Source organism: Perna viridis, chromosome 6 (assembly GCF_037379345.1).
Source record: "Perna viridis isolate PV_CMFRI_1.1 ecotype Kerala chromosome 6, ASM3737934v1, whole genome shotgun sequence".
Taxonomy (NCBI): Eukaryota; Metazoa; Mollusca; class Bivalvia; order Mytilida; family Mytilidae; genus Perna; species Perna viridis.
In genome coordinates this window covers 37,342,902-37,362,425 of record NC_142450.1, presented here as the reverse complement: position 1 = coordinate 37,362,425, position 19,524 = coordinate 37,342,902, and the positions used below count along the sequence as shown (strand labels likewise).

At 32.8% G+C, this 19,524-nt stretch overlaps 2 protein-coding genes across 8 annotated transcripts in view; one reads left to right on the top strand and one right to left on the bottom strand.

Annotated features, from left to right (window-relative positions):
- LOC148614803 (tumor necrosis factor alpha-induced protein 3-like) overlaps positions 1-19,524 on the top strand; it is a 42,284-nt gene that overhangs the window by 11,177 nt on the left and 11,583 nt on the right. For 2 of the 6 annotated variants that reach the window (XM_088589187.1, XM_088589183.1), the window contains exon 1: positions 18,592-18,749. The exons of 3 other annotated variants lie outside the window; for them this stretch is intronic. The gene's annotated coding sequence lies outside the window, so the exon portion shown is untranslated. Of the gene's footprint in view, positions 1-12,963; positions 12,999-18,591; positions 18,750-19,524 lie in introns of those variants that run through there. One more of the 6 variants, XM_088589186.1, reaches the window with a different exon arrangement.
- LOC148614804 (fatty-acid amide hydrolase 2-like) lies at positions 2,644-18,602 on the bottom strand. Of its 2 annotated transcripts, none has more exons than XM_088589190.1 (8): positions 18,513-18,602; positions 12,463-12,662; positions 10,941-11,160; positions 9,940-10,149; positions 8,332-8,451; positions 6,192-6,346; positions 5,733-5,831; positions 2,644-4,621 (listed from the first exon to the last, which is right to left on the bottom strand). In XM_088589190.1, exons 2-8 carry the CDS (start codon positions 12,646-12,648, stop codon positions 4,034-4,036), a joined length of 1,578 nt encoding a protein of 525 aa, XP_088445316.1. In that variant the 5' UTR covers positions 12,649-12,662; positions 18,513-18,602; the 3' UTR covers positions 2,644-4,033. The 2 variants fall into 2 exon arrangements, with proteins under 2 accessions (XP_088445316.1, XP_088445317.1); XM_088589191.1 differs by lacking the exon at positions 18,513-18,602 and adding an exon at positions 13,249-13,339.

Sequence of the window (19,524 nt, the reverse complement as noted above, 5' to 3'; positions counted from 1 at the left end):
TAAATATCATCTGCCAGGTCTTAGTCCAATCGACCATGGTGGTGAGGTCCTGTTGTAACTGATGACAGTGATTCATTGATGACACTGCTAGGTATAATAGGCTGTCATCTGCGAATAGTCTTATTGGCGACTTGATGTTATTGCCGATGTCGTTGATGTAGATAAGAAACATCAGTGGTCCTAAGACTGTTCCTTGTGGCACTCCAGATTTTACGGGACATGATGTTGATTCCTCCCCGTCAACAAGTACTTTTTGATCACGAGTAGTAAGCCAAGACTTAAGCCATCCGTGAATATCTCCTCTTACTCCATAGTGGTCCAATTTATGTAATAGTCCTCTATGAGGTACTGTATCAAAAGCCTTGCTGAAGTCTAATATTAGCAGATCTACTTGTTGTTTGTTATCCAGATGCTTGCTGATTTCTTCAACAGTGATGATAAGCTGTGTTTCACAAGATCTGTTTTTCCTGAATCCGTGCTGGAAGTCTGACAAGATGTTATTCTGCTCTAGATGGTTCATGACATGTCTGAATAGTATATGCTCCATGATCTTGCACGGTGCGGATGTCAAGGATACTGGTCTATAATTTACGGGTTTTGATCTATCGCCCTTTTTAAATAGTGCTGTTATATTTGCTGTTTTCCAGTCGTGTGGTACTTCTTGTTGTTCTCATGATTTTTCATAAATGGTCTTTAGATATGGAGCAATTTCATCTGATGTTTCCTTCAAGAATCTACATGATATGTTGTCGGGTCCACTGGCTTTGTTGATGTTGTAATAGTTTTGCGATGCCTGTCTCGTTTAGTATAATGTTGTCAATAGAGTTGTAATTACTGGGTTCTGTTTGTGGGAATGTTTCCATACTCTCGTTGGTAAATACCGATTGAAATTGGTGGTTTAAGGCCTCAGCCTTGGATTTGCTGTCCTCCTTGATGTTGCCTTCTATGTTCAGTGTTGCTACTCCACTGCTTTCCTGTTTCTTTGACTTGATGTATCGCCAAAATCTTTTAGTGATTCCTTGTTTTGGTGGTGTATCATCGACTTCTGATGTTATGTCTAGTAGATTTGATAGATATTTTTGATGATCTTGGGATAGTTTATTATTGACGATTTTCCTTAAATTCCTAAAGTTTGACCAGTCTTGTTATTTTCTGCTGTGTTTTGCCTTGTTGTATAGTCTTTGTTTTTTCCTGATCTCCCTTTTTATCTCAGTTGTTATCCATGGTACATTCCATCTCGTACTACATGTCTTCTGTGGTATAAATTCATTCATCAATGATGTTACTACTTGCTTAAAGCTATCCCAGCATTGGTCTATTGTCTGATGTTTGGAGTTTTCTCTAAATTTGCTAATATCATCTTTAAGTTTCGATCGTATACTTGGTATATCACCTTTTGAGTATATGTATGTCTTTCTTGGCTTTTTCTTCACAACCTTTGCCTTTGTTTTGACATTTACAAGGACTATGTCGTGGTCGCTAATCCCGCTTTCTACAGTGATGGTGTTTATAAGGTTGTTATTTGTTGTGTAGACTAAGTCAAGTACATTGTTTCCTCTTGTAGGTGTTCGATTACATTGTTCCAGTTCATGTTCTTACATTATATTTATTGCCATTTCATTGATCTCTTTTGTGTACTGGTTTGGTGTTCTGATGGTATTATTCTTCCATTGTATGTCTGGTAGGTTGAAATCACCAGTAAGTATTAAATTTGGTAAGTCATGGTTATGTGTTAATCTTCCCAGTGATTGATCAAGTTCTTTTAAGGCATTTACATCATTATTTGGTTGTCTATAGTAACATCCTGTATAGAGTTGTTTATTCCCTTTTATCAGAATCTTGTTCCATGATATCTCGCAATTTGTATCAAGGGTTGCCTCTCCAGATGAAATGAGGTCCTTCCTTACCGCATTTATTATTCCCCCTCCTTCATGACCTGGTTGAAAAGTCCTGTCCTTGCGGTATATATCATAATATTCAGGGTGTAATGTTTCTGCGCTCGGTATGTTTTTGTCAAGATGTGTTTTAGTTGCATGTATGATGTGCGGTCTATATTGATCTACGATTGAAGTGAATTGTTGCCTTTTTTGCGAGCTTCTTAAACTTCGACAGTTAATGCTAAGGATACAGATGCCATCATTTTGCTGGTTTGAAGAGTTGGGTATACTATCTTCTTTGCCACTTGTCAATGTTGGTTCATTGTTCTCAATTGTAATATCAGTATCAGAAAGTATTTGAAATGAGTTTGTTGTTTCGATATCTGATTCTAAGAAGAACGAGTTTGATACATTAGGGAGTAAACAATCTGGACATTCCCAATACAAGTTTTACGGTAACTTCCGGTTACACATTTTAGACCTATTGACTTAAGAAAACCGATCAAACAAGAAATATCAGAAAAGTATACGTCATTTCCTTGATGAGAAATGAATTGAAACAGACTTTTTAATATCTCATGCAATTTTCAGTTCTTAACATACCGTAAGAATGAATATTTTAGTAAAAACATTATTTGGGTACAGGGCCTTCATTCGTCATCGTCAGTGGTCACTTGACCATATGGAAACATTTCTAAATGTGCTTCTACAGTAGGTGTACACTCAACCACTCAATTATCACATATATTTATACCACACCTGAAGATTAGAGTTGAACAAGTTTATTTTTAACTACACAACCTTATTGAATGAATACCAAAGTAAAGTGGTAAATTTTAAAAATACTCCAAGTAGGATTGTCAAACATTTATAATACATGTACATAGTTATAAAGGCAAAAAATATATAAATTAATAATAACTGCTTTGTAATGAATTTAAATATATGAAGAATAATCAAAGATATGAATATGAGAACACAGATGAAGTTGAATCCTGAAAATCTGACAAGAAACTATTTTCATTCATCCATGTATGTCGAATTATTGTTTTTGTCTGCAAAATGTTTTACATCTTCAATTAAGTCTTGAATACAGTGTACTTGAAGAAGGGTTGAAGATTTAGGACCCAGATAAATGAAATTTCAAAGGTACTAGGTCAGAAATTGAGTGTCCTGGACCCAGGATTACCACTAATAAGAACCCACAAAAGATAAAAAAAAAATATTTAAGTAATGCACATAATACATAATACTTTCAAAAATATGAAAATATAAAAATTTTAATAAGAAATTCAACTTTTCAAGTAAATTTTTGATTTGATAAAATATTGGATGACACAATGTTTCTAAAGAAAATTTCTTTGAAATACTGTGTTTTCTTTCTTTTTTTTAAATCTCCCATTTTGGAAACTATTCCAGACTAATAAAATTCAAATGTAAAAATTGGTATTCTATGTTTCAAAGGAAAATAAATTTGAAATAATTCATGTATCTCTACGTGATTACCTGAATAACGCTTACAACATTTTAGTCAAAATGTTTGATAGTGTCTATGTGCACATTCTAAATACCAAGGGTTACACAATAAAAACAAAATATATTTACAGCTTACTATTGCACACCACTAATTTAACTGGAATAACTACAAACAAAGCTCACATGGTAGAACCCCACTCCCCAAGAAACCATATAGGAAATCATAAGTCATTCAGAAAAAAAAGGTACATGATAACATCTTATGATAGAGAATTAGTGAAAGTTTCAAATTCTATAGTAAGCGTTTTTAAAGGAATTGCATATTAGAAGATGATACTCCCCTCCTTGGTCAACCGCAAAGTCCATGTCTTACATCAGGTAACCCCAAAAGTTATTCAGATGGCAAAAAACAAAATAGGAGGTGCACAATGGTATCATGTAATAAAATATGTGAAAATTTCATCAAATTTCATTCAAAAGTTTCAGAGGAGTTGCGAATTAGAACTACAATGTAAGAACAGACAAATGGGTGATCATTATACACCTCCTACTTTCCAAGTGGGGGTACAACACATCAAGACACCACAGGATTAACATATACTGATTATCTTTATTTAAATGAGACCAGATAATTAAGCATGGGACTATGATAAATGTTCATTAAGACTTTTTACAATTATTTAACTAGAGCAAGGTTCAACCCAACCTTTAAACCCTCGTTCTAATTCTTGAGCCACTGCTATAGTCAGTCTGTCATTATTCATGGTTCCAACCACCTGTAAACCTAATGGGAGGCCATCTTTGTTTAATCCTAAAGGTACCTGAGTAACTGGATATCCTAAAGCATTAAATATACCAGTGTATGCAAAATTAAATGGATAAAAGATAGGTTCGTTGTGATAAGGAGCTATCTTAGGATGTGTTGGGTACAAAAATACACCATCATCTCCTAGAATATTCTGGAATTCTTCATCTAGTTTGTCACACATTTGTATAAACTTCTGAGTATCTTTGTCCGACATTCCATTGAAACTTTCTGCCATACCAAGCCCTATGGCGGGGAATGTATGGTTAGATTGTCCAATTAGCCATTTTGCAAACTCTCTAAATGCATTCACTGAACCTTTCTTGTCTGCCATATAACTACAGAATGAAGTTCCACCCCCACTCAGCATCTTGGCAGACCAAAGTTCCACCGAAAATTTCAATTTGTGGATGTCAACTTTTTCCACTGTTAATCCTAAGGAGTTTCTTAGATATGCCACAACCTAAATATAGACACCAATAACATGTTAAAGAAAATGATTAGCAGAAAATTATGTTTACTCATCACACATGGATATTTAAATGAATTAGCTAAATTTTCCGAAAAGAACTTTATCTTATCTTTATAACATAATATAATATGAAGCATTTATTATCTGCAAGATGAAGAAGTTATTTAGGTAAGTCACTTAGGTCAGAGAAAAAAACTTGTATGTTTAAGGTTACCCTTCTTACTCTATTTTTTCTGCCTACCTTAGAACAATTTATTGGTATTTTGTTTTATGAAAAGACTCATTATTTTAGTTGAAGTCAAAACAAAAAATTGTCCCATAAATGTCTATATAAAATACTTTCACATTATTTTATCATCCAATGTAACCTTAAACAGATCTATATATATAATTTGTTGGCCTTATCATAAGTTTGGTGATGTTCAAGGTCATAGTAGACTTTGGATGACTCTGCATACAGAGTTGTCTTATATGTTTAACTTCCATATTGACATCATATGATTTGCAGCAGATCACTTCCTATCAGAATGAAATCAGACCCCCAGTGGTTCCAAGGTCATAAGGTCAATTTGTATACCATTTTGAGGACTTAGTCCTTATCAAATTCTTTTCCCAACTGAAGTCATCATGAAGTCACCAGAATTGGTAATTTTACAAGAAATAAGGAACAATATTTCAATTTATTCACGGAGACTTATTTGATTGTAGTCAATGGGTAGTAATTTTGTAAAACTGAATATGCCTACTCCTTAGTGCAATTTTTATTACTGATAAATAACTCAATACACAAGGGAGTAGAGCAGAAACATTTAAGTCTTACTAGTACAAAACCTTAATTAAATTGCACTTGCTAATCTTAAAAGTTCTTTAAGGTAACTCTTAAAGGGTCTTAAATAGTTGAAGATTTTCCATTTCTCCAGGAGGGTGAGAAATCATGTTATTTTTATAAAACATTACAAAGGAATACTAAACGAATGCAGTACAAGATTTGATTGGATGCACTTATCAGTCATCAGTCATCTTCAAATAAAATGGCAAAATAATATTTTGCCCCCGTCTCCCAGAGGAAATAAACTGAAATTCTATGTATTTCAGTGCCTACCTTTCCCTGAGCTTCTTTAAGTTCTTGGTCTACATTACTGACTAGAACACTGCCACCATCATCTTCCATGTAGTATACCTTCAGATTATGTACATTCACCTTAAAAAATGGCAAAAAGTATTCATTGTTTATTTATTTCCATATAAAGCAAATGTAATGAAACAAGAGGAGTGCTCAAATTTCAAAACTTCCAATAAGTCTTTTTTGGACAATGGTGACCTTGATATCCTGACTTTAAAATTCATAACCAATGTCTCTTTCTTTTCAATAAGTTTTTGATCTATGCAAGTTGCATTAAAGTCCATCAATGCAAACTTAATTAATGTTACTAAATCAATTAATTGAAAGACGGACAGAAAGCATACACAATATATAACAGTAGAGGTATGGACAAATATATGTAAACCAATATTAAAATACACTATTAAGGACTTTAAAAAATAATTCCAGAAAACTTACTGGTTGATCCAGATTAACTTCAACAGCCTTAGCTCCAGCATAAACCTTCATTAAGGGTAATAGATCCTCAGCATATCTACACATGGGTCCAGTACTCAGTAAATCAGCATCCTTACCATCAGCTACGGGATACTGACCATCATTGGGTACCAAACCTGAAAACAAGTGGAATTCCATATAAACCTATTATACTGTTTTCAGTGCATTTCTTCCAGCGTTTCCAGAGTAAGAAATCTGGTGCTGCAGCAAAACTACTTTATGAAGGATTAAATTAGGGGAATTACAACATATAAATGCAAGGATCATGTTTCAAAGAATTCAAGGAAAACTTAATGAAGGCCAATAACAAAAGCAAATAGCACTGACCAAAAAGAATGCTTATGAAATAATACAACTATGTTATATGAGTTTGATTAGGAAAATAGGGATTATATGCAAATGCAAAAAGTACAATGCTGAGTACAAGGACTATATCTCTGCAAAAATTAACTGAAAAGAACAAATTTAAATTTCTGACTTGTCATAGGTAAACTATGTACCAAATATCAAATCAATATCTTCAAGTATGATGATAACAAGAAACTCCCAGAAGCCTGAATCGCTCACCTGGTTGAATTTTGCCAATAAATTAAACAAGAAGTTGTCCAACAATTTTGACTCAAGAAAACTTTTATAAGACTTATCATAAGGATCATTTCAGTAAATGAAAGTCTAAATCTATCATAGTTTTCAAGACATTGGCTGAAAACTGTAAAAAAAAAACCTGTCATTTTCCCCTTGTCAAGGGCAATAACTCATAAGAAGGCGTCTGACAAATCTTATGCCTGAAGACTTTAGTAGTCTCAAAAATAAGGATCATTTCGGCTATTGAAAGAATTTTGGCTAAACCTAACGGTTTTGGAGATATATGAGAAAAACTACTGTCTGACACCTATGTTCTATTTTTAGTAACAGTGGCCATGTTTTTCAACGGATCATAAAACCACACTTCAATTCTATGCAAGATACCCCAAGAAACACTTATACAGAGTTTAGTTCCAATTGGTTAAATAGTGTCGGAGGAGAAGATTTTTGAAAGAAATAACAAAAAATAACAAAAAACGTTGAAAAAGGGCAATAACTCCAACATGGCTTAATAGATTAAAATGAAAATTTGACTGCAGATAGATCTCATCATGCTAAACACTTTTATCTGTGTCAACATTTGGCTAAACCTAACCGTTTTGGAGATATATGTGAAAAACTACTGTCTGACCCCTATGTTCTATTTTTAGTAACAGCAGCCATGTTTTTCAACGGATCAAAAATCCCCACATCAATTCTATGCAGGATACCCTAAGGAACATTCATATCAAGTTTGGTTCCATTGGTCAAGTAGTTTCAGAGGAGAAGAGTTTTTAAAAATTGTTAATGACGACAGACGACGACGGATGCCAAGTGATGGCAATGACTCACATGGCCTTCGGCCAGGTCAGCTAAAAATGGGGAAAAACTAATAATTAAAATTAATTTTTGGAGTTCAAGGACTAGAACTCTTAAAAAAAATCATTTGTAATTTGTCATAGTAAAATTATACACCCGTACATGATATCAAATGGTTACCTTCAAGCATGACAAAAACAGTGTCAAAACTTACCAGTACTGTGAAAGGCTCACAGACAGATAGATAAATGGATAAACAGAGTGCAATAAAGGTTCATAATAACAACCACAACCCAAGAGCTTACATCCAAACATATAAAATGCTGTGGAAGAAAAAAAATTTTCAGTAACAGTGACCTTGACTTTATTCTCCTGGTCTCGATTTCACAAAAAATCGTAAGTGTAAAGTTGATCATAAGTAATGACATCATAAACTAACATAGCATTGTGACATCATGATTTACTATCAATTTCACACTTACGACTTTTTGTGAAACCGACGCCTGATTTTAAAATACCATGGTAGTTAAGAATATTCTCTGACATAAGTATTTATCAAGTTTAGTTGTACTCTGGCCAGGCTTTCTCCATAGCTAACAGCAAAAAGTCTTTTTCTCAAAATTCAGAGATCATAATTATGACAAATAGTAAAAGATGAAACTAAATGAAAATGCAACATAGATACAAGATTTATATCAAATATTAAATAATATTCTACCTTTGGAAGGTCTGTGACCAAATATTCCATTGAAAAATGAGGGCATCCTAATACTGCCTCCTATGTCTGATCCGATCCCCATTACTGAGGCACCTGCTGCTATCACACAACCTTCTCCTCCTGAAATATTGAATAGCTGGTAACATTTGATCCAAATTCTAATACTGAAAGTGCATGTAATGGAGGAAGTTATATTATGCCAATAATTTTGGTCACATAAAAAAAATAAATCACTATTTAAAGGGGACAAAACAGGAAATCTACATAATAAATAAGATGAAAAATAAAAGACTGATTATCTCAAATTTGATCATGCAGGAAATGTGTGCAAATCATACTGCACACTTGTTAAACCACTACACTGGAGCTATGGCACTTATGAACGATATTTACATTACTTATGATCTCCTTAACTGGAATTTTGAATGACAGTATTAAATTGTAACATAAAGAAAAACATTTCTGTACCATGTGGTGAAATTTCTTACATGTGAGTTTCAGAAAGTGCTATTACAAGTTGGTCAAAGTATTTTGCAATAATAAAAAGATTGATTAAACTTCTTTGAGTAAGAAATATAAACTCTCAATCTCATGGTTCACTAATGGTTTATTGAAGAAAAATAACTAGTATAGCAAATGTCTTATGAAAACTTAATATCAGCAATTCATGTAGAGAATTTCGCCTGAAATGAAGATGTAATTTCAAATAAGGTAGGGCCTTTTGAGCAGATTCTAGAAAATGAGTGATTGATAAACATGAGATCATATTTACCAAAGAACATTAAGATTTAAAACAAATGAGGGTAACCTGATCCATGCACAAATTTGTCTTCTTTATCTGTAGTTTTCATGGCACAATTGATCTTATTTTTAATTTTTTCATGACTTTTGATTGATTATCAATTGGATTACAATCATTTTGTCCATAAGCAATCATCTGATTCTTCAATTTGATATCATATAAATTTTAAGGCAATAACCATTTTGTTAGCCAGGGAAACCTGGATTCTTTTTTAAAAATTTCAAATTTTATCAAAAATTTTTTTTACTCAGTTAAAACCAACAAAAATATACTGCAATATTTTCACAAGAATGATGTTCATATAAAATTTTATTTCAAGCTGCTGCTTTTTTTTTGCACTAAAGATTTTAATCCTAGCCAACCTCCCCTTTGTGTAGCATGTCATGTCATGTCAGTATTCACAGCCAAGGAATGAAAATCAAATTATATTATTGTATATTTCATATACTGAATTTTATTACACTGTTATCTTTTTAAATCTCTGTCATCCACATAAATAACCTTATATTATTTGAGTATTGCCAACTAGTATTCCAAATTTTATGCCCAAAGCAAAGAAGCCTTTTCAATAAGCTTACATTCAAAATAGGTGTCGCCATTATAGCCTCTGTCAGATAACTTCAGGATAATAATAAATAATTGATAAATATGTATAAACATAAATCTCAAGTCTGTAAGGTTGAAAATATACTGAGCCCTCATGTGCTTTATATCAATTATTCCTGATCCTTAAAAGAGCTAAAATGCCTTGTCTATGACCTCTTCCCAACAATATTACTGCTATGTATTTCTACATTTAAATATACCTGAACTTCCACCCACAATACGTCCAGTATTGTAAGGGTTCTTTGTCCTCCCATACAGTCTGTTGGCAGACTCATACCACATACACAATTCACTAACATTTGTTATGATGAATGGTATAGCTCCTGACTTTTTCAACCTCTTGACTACCTCTGCATCTTCTTCAGCCTTTAATCCTTTCCTGGACACCAGGCCTGAAGCATTAGCCAGTCCTGCATGTACAAAAAATAGTTTGATAGGAACTAAGAAAGTGAAGAAGTTGTGGTAAAGAAAATGACCAATCTCAATAGAATTAGATCTACTACAATAAATGTTCAATTTAGACACAAAATACATTGGTACATTGACTTGTTGGGTCTCATCCTCATTGGGTTCTTTAAGTCTACATCTACAGGATATGCAATGATAAGACCTTTTGGAATTACTAATACACAGAGGTGCTAACAGTCAAAATAAAGACGAACTGATAAGAATAAAGTTTAAAATAACTGGAGAAAAAGAAGAAGCAAAAAAAACTGAAACAAATTACATATTGTATTTTCTAATCAAACCAATCTGGCTTCCACAGGGTACACCCTAGTTAGGCATATACTGAAGAAGCTCAGCTTGAATCTTCACTAAGACTTTATAAAATTAGTACAGGTAGTGTAAGCCCAAAATATGTGCGAATGCTTCACATCTCCCCGCATGTACAGGTACTTTTATTGTTTTGTAGCTAAGTCCATCAATGGTAAATGATAATGTACCTGTGGCCTCATAGTCTTTATTTTATTGACTACTGACCTCGATACATATTTTTTCAGTCTGTTTGCTTTAATATCAAATATTTATTTCTGATTTAATTAATTACATCAGTTCAGTTTGGTCACATAGTTTGGTATAGTAAACTTTAAGTGTAATAAAAAAATTACTTATGTCTCAAATTATACCGGTAGTTCTAACAGATTATCAAAAAAATATGACTTCCTCTGAAATTGTCAGTAAAAATGCATTGATTCTTCACCTTTAATGGCAAATGCTTCCTTGGATGACAAAGGTACGCCTAGGAATGGAGCATTGATAGGAGAATATTTTCCTGTTCCTTTCTTACTATCCAGAATCTCATCCACCTCCTCTGCTTCCTTCAGTGCTGCAGCATATCTCTCATCTATGATAGCATTGACTATAGGGTTTACTTCCTTTGCTCTGTCTATGTAGGCTTGCATCACCTCCACTGCTTTCACCTAAAAAAACATGAAGTTGCATGCTTTGTTGTGCTAGGTCTAACCACACTTGCATACAAAGTTTATTTCGGAGAACTTACAATTTATGGCCCATCTATACGAAGCCATACACCAAATTTGAAATCAATCCATCCATTGGGAGCTGAGATAATTGTGACTAAATTCTGACAGATGGACGGAACGACAGACTGACAAGGTGATTATAATATACCACCCACTTGTTGAGTTGGGGTACAGTATTTAAACGAATGATACAAACAGACCACTGATCTGTCCTTTCAAGCAGGGGTATAGAAATAGCTAGTGGATATTGCTGGAAAAGTGTGATGAAAATATATGTATTGACCAGTATATTCCCACTCCTTTAAAGCAGTGGTATAAAAATACAAAGTGGCTGTGACATGAAATGGCTAAGAAAAGTGACATTTTTTTATATATTTATCTTGAAAGCTTGAAAATATTTAATATGGTCAAATCATAGTAAGCATGGTAAGAGACCCCTAGCTTAGATTTTATATATAACTTGACTGTATACATGTAGGTACTTGGAAAAGTGTGTCAAAACATATGTTTGGGATTGATGGAGAGAAGTTTACATTATATTTTTTTTACTTCACAGACATGGATCTAGAGATTATGAAAAGGGGGGGTCTAGCTGGGTTCCAGGCTATTGTTTTCTAATTTTTGCCAAAATTTTGCAAGAAATTTACTCAATGTTCTGACAAGGTCAAATACAGCCCCCAGACAACCCTAGACCCGCCACTGCTTCCAAGCAGGGTATCATAAAACACAGGAAAATTCAATGTGACCACATGTAAATATGATTTATCTAAGTCCATTTAATTTCTCAATATCTTTAATTATTGTTTATAAACTAATTACCTAGGGTGCTAATTTTAAGTTCATAATCTCTCTGTTACAAAGTTATGAATTACTTATGGTATGTCCCTAAGAATTCTTAATAATATTGTGTTCAGTGGTTTTTCTTTTTTTTTTTTTTTAAATTTCATGCATGATTTACAATATCGGAGATCATAATGAAACATGAAAGACAAGGCTATCATCCAGAAAAGACTATCAGATGATAAATTATAGATCTAATTTACTCTGCCAGACAAATGAATCATGCATTTTAAACACACCAATGTTGACTGACTGTAACAGACCGATATAGACATAATTGTACTTTAAATTCATAGTGATATACTATTTAAGTGTCCTACTCATCTAATGATCAAAGTCCATACTAGAATTAAAACCATTGTAAGAATATCATGTGCAGAGTGCAAAATGGTACCATACCTCTCTATTTCGTATCAATTTAGCCAGTCTGGTAGCACTGAGTAGACAAAGAGGGTTCCTGATCTTTGGAACTTTTTCAGAGTAAGACCCTCCATACAGAAACACAAATATTACATTCAGTAGAGGTTTCCTAACCAAACCAATGAAAAATAGGAAAACTCTTATGACGACTTCCAGTAAATGCATTATGTATCTTTATCCTACAATAAAATATATATCATTTATGGGATTTTCTGATATCCACATATTAATGTAAAGTAAAATGAAAGTAGAAATGTAAGATCTATTATTAGAAAAAGTTCATAGAATGCCACATCACCATTGAACTTTTTAAAATAATGAGCTGAATCAACTCAGTAATGCTAAAGTGACTTAAAAAATATATTGATTTGATGTTTTTTTTTATATATGACAATATGTAATATTTACACTGAAAAATCTATTTTTAAAACATATTCCTCAGAAGTAGAGCAAATTATTTATAATGCTTTATCATAATCACACAGCAAATAATTGTATGGTATGGTCACTTATATGTGAGTATATAATTTCAAGAAAAAAATAATCACTTTATATCTAAGGACAGGTCTCATCATACTATGCTTAATTATCTCAATCAACAAGTCCTGTCTATTTTTAAAAATTAAAGCAATATATATCTCTTAGTTTGAAATTTTATTTCTTACAAAGTTTAAAATTTAAAAATGTTAAAAATACATTTATGTAGAACCATTTTAACATAATAAACAAGGAAATAGAAGTAGACATATGATAAACAATACATACCTGATGAATATAGTCAGAAAATATCAGGAAATTGTTACATTGTTTTTGGAAATGACTATTTAGGCAAATGATAGAATTTTCTGTTTAAAAATAGAAATCCTGAGTCATCATTTTCTATAGTAATACAATTATACTGGTTTTTATTATAAAAACTTTCAGTTTCATAAAAAAAATACCCCAGGGCTAACTTAAATAGATATAAACACTTACATAGGAAATAGTAAAAAAAATGTTTAAAGATTCTCCCTTGTATAGTAAGTATGTGTAGAACTGACCATGTAGAATTAATCATCCCCCTTTTTGTGGTTTCCAGGTTCAGTCACATTTGAATACCCAGCCAAACTATAATGCATGTTTTATATCACTGAGTCAAACATATTGTATTCACAAATTTCTGGACCTTAATAAAAATGACATTTTTGTAATGCCAGGTAAATTGATGATGAAATTAATAATCATTAGTTTCCTGTATTAAATCTGCTTCTTATTTAATGGCAAACACACATGGTATGTTCTGTCATCGTTGATGTTGTCGCTGTTGCTTGTGTCTTTAATCATTGTCACTTGATTTTAATATAATATTACAATTTTTTGAGTCTATTGCTCTCTGTAAAAATTTGGGACTGGGTTCCATATTACTAAAAGTGGGTTGGGATTAATGTTTAGCTCAGCTAGCCAAAGGCCATTTGAGCTATTGCCATAACTTGGGGTCTGTCGTCATCATTGTCTGTTATACCAAACTTGGTGTGAGTGTTCCTTGGGTATCCTGCATAGAACTAATATGGGGATTTTTGATTTGTCAAAAAACATGGCCGTTGTTACTAAAAACAGAACATAGGGGTCAGACAATAGTTTTTTGCATATATATCTCCAAAACCGTTATGTTTAGCCAAATTCTGACAGGATAAAAGTATTCAGCATGATGAGATCTATCTGAGTTCCAATTTTCGTTTTAATCTGTTAGGCCATGTTGGAGTCATTGCCATTTATCGATCTTTTCTTTTCATTTTTAATGTCTGACCCCTATGTTCTATTTTTAGTTATCGCAGCCATGTTTTCAGACGAATCAAATATTCCCACACCAGTTCTATGCAGAATATCCCAAGGAACAAGTTTGGTTCCAGTTGGTAAAGTAGTGTCAGAGGAGAAGATTTTGGGAAAAAATAATAGCAAAAATAGCAAAAAACCGTCAAAAAAAAAGGGCAATAACTCAAACATGACTTACGGTCTCATTAACCACTTCCGGGTCAAATGGCCACTATGTAGTACCAAAAACGCACTGAACCTAGACATATGCATTGTAAGAGCATTATTATGATTAAAAGTAGTCAAAATAAAGCTGAGAATGTGTACTTTAAAATCATATATGTAATTAACTACAAAAGTGTAGGAATATTGTTTACATGTGTGGGTAATTTGCCTCCATGCTGTCAGTTAGCAGAACAGGTAAAAATGTGGATTTTCAGTATTATTTATTCAAGTAAATTTTGTGAAGAATTTTTACAATCATCGTACCATTAGCATAATGATTTTGGAAGCCTTATTTTCCAAGCTTTGCAATGGTATGCAACTTTAAGATGTCATTTGTCCTGGGAATTCACAGTGAAACTTTGAAAATTATTTTTTTAACATGTAAAGTAATGGAAACGTTAGAAGTGGTTAGTGAAACCTAACAGATTAGAATGAAAAATGGACCGCTGATAGATCTCATCATTCTTAACACTTCAACTCATTTAAACTTTGGCTAGAGCTAATGGTTTTGGAGATATATGTAAAAAACTATTGCCTGACCCATATGTTCTTTTAGTAACAACGGCCATGTTTTCAACTAATCAAAAATCCCCACATTAATTCTATGCAGGATACCCAAAGGAACACTCATACCAAGTTAGGTATGACAGACAATGATGACAGATACCAAGTGATGGCAATAGCTCAAATGGCCGATGGCCATGTGAGCTAAAAATAGAACATAGGAGTCAGACAGTTGTTTTTTCTTTGTATATATCTCCCAAACTGTTAATTTAAGCCAAATTCTAATTGCTGAAATGATTCTTATTATAAGGCCTACAAAAGCCTCCAAGGGATCAAAGTTGTCAGACAACTCCTTGTAAGAGTTATTGGCCTTGAAAGGTGAAAAATTATGCTATTTTTTACAGTTTTCAGTTAATATCTTGAAAATTATGATAGATCGAATGAAACTATCAATTGCTGAAATAATCCTTATGATAAGTCCTACCAAAGTCTTCCGAGTAAGAATTGCCAGACAACTCCATGTTAGAGTAATTGCCCTTGAAATACAAAAATTTAACCAGGTGAGCTATTCAGGCTCCCAGGAACCTCTTGTTAAGGTCCCCATTGTTTTATAATTAAAAGGCTGTAATGGGCCAAAAACAAGCATTTCACAGACTTTGTCCATATGGCTTATTTCTTGACCAATTTCAATGGAGTTTACTTCAAATCTTAAATACTTCAGACTGCTTGATGTATAGAATCTGTCTGTGTAGATACATGTTTTTATTTTGGCTCTTTTGTCAAATTGGTCCAATTGATGCTCTGCATGATTTAAAAATAACCTGAATTCATAAGACTCTTTATAATTCTGTATTCCATATTAACAATGGATATCCAAAATTCAACTTTAATTTCAATGAACATAAAGTTTTTGTGGTCCTTCAGTTTGCTGAATCAAATTGCAAGTTTTGATTCTCTATTTTTGTCTGTTTTTAGTTGGTCCAAAACAGAGTCCAAACATAGTATGATATTTTATTTAAAAATCAAAACTCTAGAATTTCTTCACAGTGCTGAAATTACTTTGAAGCATAGTTTGCTCCTATTAAATTTTTCCAATTTATTTGCAAGTACAATCAATGCCTCTGAGCTTTAATTAAAATGACAATGATATTGTTCATTAAAATAATCGACATACACCATATCAGTAACTGTTTTCATTTACCAGTTAGTAAATTCTGATCATGCATTACAAAAAATAAAATGCTTCATAGGGTGCAGCTTGATTCAACCACAGAGGTCAAACCCTAATCAGTTGAGGCAAGTATGGACCCACCATTCAATCTTGACACAGCTTTGAATTTTGATGATGATTAGATATTTGACACAGGATAAATAATTGACCAGAACTGAAAGTGGTCATTTTTTGGACTTATTTTTTAAATACTTCCAGTCAAAACCTGCAAAATCAATCAAAACTTCCTGCGGGGATATGTCACTTTGTAGAACAATTCCATAGCCATCCATTCCCTTTAACTAAGTTGTCCTCCATAATCAGAAAAAAACACTTGTTTCTGGCTCCTTCATGGCCTCTTATTCCTACATGGCTAAGTAACAACCCCAAAATTCAAGCACAGTCTTCCAAGAGATTTGTTCACTAATTGTCAAGTTATTTTGTCTGGCCATTAGGAAAATGCATGTTTCTGACCACCACCCTTTTAGGCCCCTAATTTCTGAAAAGTCTTTACCCCCAAAATCAATCCAAGTTCAGATCATTGTGGTATCGAAAATTGTGGAACAATATCAGACATACTGGAGTTATATACATAAAATGTATCTAAATTCTATGAAATGCATGTTTCAGGCCCCTTTTTTGGTTCCTAATTCTTAAACGGGTCATATGACCCCCAAAATCAGGAACCTTTCTTTAGTGGTTTGGAACCTTGTTATAAAATTTTAAAAAGATCAACTATTTTTAAGGATAACTAAGTGTCTACAGAGAACAGCACCATACCAATATACCACAGCAATTTTTTTGTGATCGTATAAAAAGTCAGTTGGCCTTATTTACTTGCTGGCAAGGGTATTCTTGTTGTAGATACAAGCACAAACGAGCTTTCTGACCTTATGGACTACACATTGCCCAGTGTACATGTTCTACCCCAGAAGCTCCATCTTATCCCTTTAATAAGATAAAGTATATATCTGATAAGAAATTTTACTCATTATGAAACACAATCAAGGGTAACTTATCTATTCCTAGAACCAAAACTCAACTCTACAAAAGGTCTTTTAGTTACTCTGGTCCAACTCTGTGGAACAACCTACCAACAAAATTGTAAGAAATTCCAAAAAACTGCCAATTTTTTAAAAACAGATTAAGATGCTATTTACTCAACAAACAGAGTTGATGTTTTTGTGTGACTGTATGTTAGTGTTTATTTTAAAAATATATATTATTGATTTTTTGAATTTGTTTACTGTTGAGGGTCTCAGGGAAGATTAGTGTATTTACTAACTGTGTTACCCTCTTGAAATAAAGTATTATTATTATTATTATTATTATTATTTAAAAGCTAGAACCTGTGTACAGATCAATGGACTGTATACAGAGACTTATTACTCAATATTAATTTCGGGAGTTCAGACTTTATTTTTACACTCAAACACATAAAAAATGTGTTACACAAAGCTAATCAGTAATACATGTAGAAAATGCAATAATATATAAGAATACATATATAGAGAGTGAAAAGTGATTAAACATACTTAAAAAAAAAAACATTTATCATAACAATGTTGAGATTTTTTAATGAATAAGGAGTCTTTTTAATACATTAAAATTGCAAGAAGAAAAACCCCAGCCATTTAGTTATGATTTGGACACTCATAATACTTTTCCAAAAACTTTTTATCATAGTTTTTAACACTGAAATTTAACAAACAAAAGCTACATTGTATTCATGGCCAGTATTATTGTTGCAAAAAGATCATAATGTATCATGTTTTTGGATGTGATGCCACCTGAGACTAGTCCTGATAATAATGATGTTCACTGAGGCATTTTTAATCTGACGTTTATGTCAACCAAGCAAAATAAAAATTAGTCTCCCAAAATCATTAAGACTAAGTCCAGATATTCACGACATTTGTGGAGGCAATTTTTAATCTCACTTTTATGACTCGCCTAAGACGTTCAGATGCATTTTTTTATTTGGCGACCAAGCAAAATAAAAATTAGCCGCTCAATATTTGGACTATAAAGCTGAGACTAGAGCACATGTGCTTGTATGCACTATCAAATATGCAGCCCCACTAGTATGTAACCTATATACTGGTGCCAGTGGTGGGGCTGCATATCCGATAGTGGGAGCAACTCAGCAAGCTCCTGTGACTAGAGAAACAAGGTGCAAAAGAAAAGAATTTTGATGAATCCTAAACAGTCAAGGCTAAAGTGGTGGTTTGAATAATTGTTCATTATAAAACAGGTATGGCTATCACATCCAGGAAAAATAAGATTCAGATAAAATGACCTGCATGTGATCACGACTCTCAGTGATGTAAATTATCTCCCATGTTACTTTCACTTTCTATTCCATTCGGAACTCGGACGTTTACCTTCACGACGACGAAAATGTCTGGGAATTTTTGGGAATTTCCAGATGAAAATCCCCTGAACTGAACTGCGCTGAAACTAAACAATAAGCGATTGCTTTGGTTCCGCTTTGGAGTATTGTTTATTTAATTCTTTCTTTCTTCAGTGAATACTGGTTAGTAACGCAACTAATTTTAATGATAATTGTCTGATCTTGTGTATCAAATGCACGAAAAATTCAATATGTAAATTATATTCAAGATGAACTACAAGGTTTATACAAGGAAGTGACAACTCGACAGGTCAAGCATTAAGTTAACTGTTGATCGGTAGCTGAAACCTCCATCTGCTCGCTTTCTTGCGAATGGCACAAATGATTAGATTTGTTACCTTACACTATAACTTTCAGTTTAAAGGTGTTATTTTATAGCTTTCTATATTAAGGCATTAATATATATATATATATATATAATAATTCATTGTTATGTTTGTTTGTTGGTGTTTAACGTGCGAGCAGCAATATTTCAGCTATATTCAGACGAAAATTCATTGTTAAATAAAATCTATATTGGGATGATATGAAATGTCAATATGGTAGTTCAGGTGATCATGATGTTTGTTTGGGCATTAAACAGGTAGGGAGTTCTACTATATAAAGACATTCAATACCTGTGCACGTATAGGGGATGATCCAGAATGACCTATCAAGTCAATGGGATACCTGAATATGTCATTACTGCATGTTCTCGCATGTTTTAATATTATTTTAAGGTTCTGCTAAAGTCAATATGTAGGACATTCCTTACTGAAATATTTTCATTCATTGTTTTAATAACACATTAAATTAAGCACTGAAACATTGCAAAATGCATCTTTATATGTATATAACACACAAGCACAAGTAAAACTTAGGAAAAAATGTCAAAAACAAGATTTGAAGTCTGAAATTC

Coding starts and splice junctions, on each gene's coding strand:
- LOC148614804 (XM_088589190.1), bottom strand. CDS start 12,648: ATGCATTTACTGGAAGTCGTCATAAGAGTTTTCCTATTTTTCATTGGT. Junction 8,452..9,939: donor TATTGTGGGTGGAAGTTCAG/GTATATTTAAAT, acceptor TCAATATTTCAG/GAGGAGAAGGTTGTGTGATA. Junction 6,347..8,331: donor TGGTCACAGACCTTCCAAAG/GTAGAATATTAT, acceptor ACTTGTTTTCAG/GTTTGGTACCCAATGATGGT.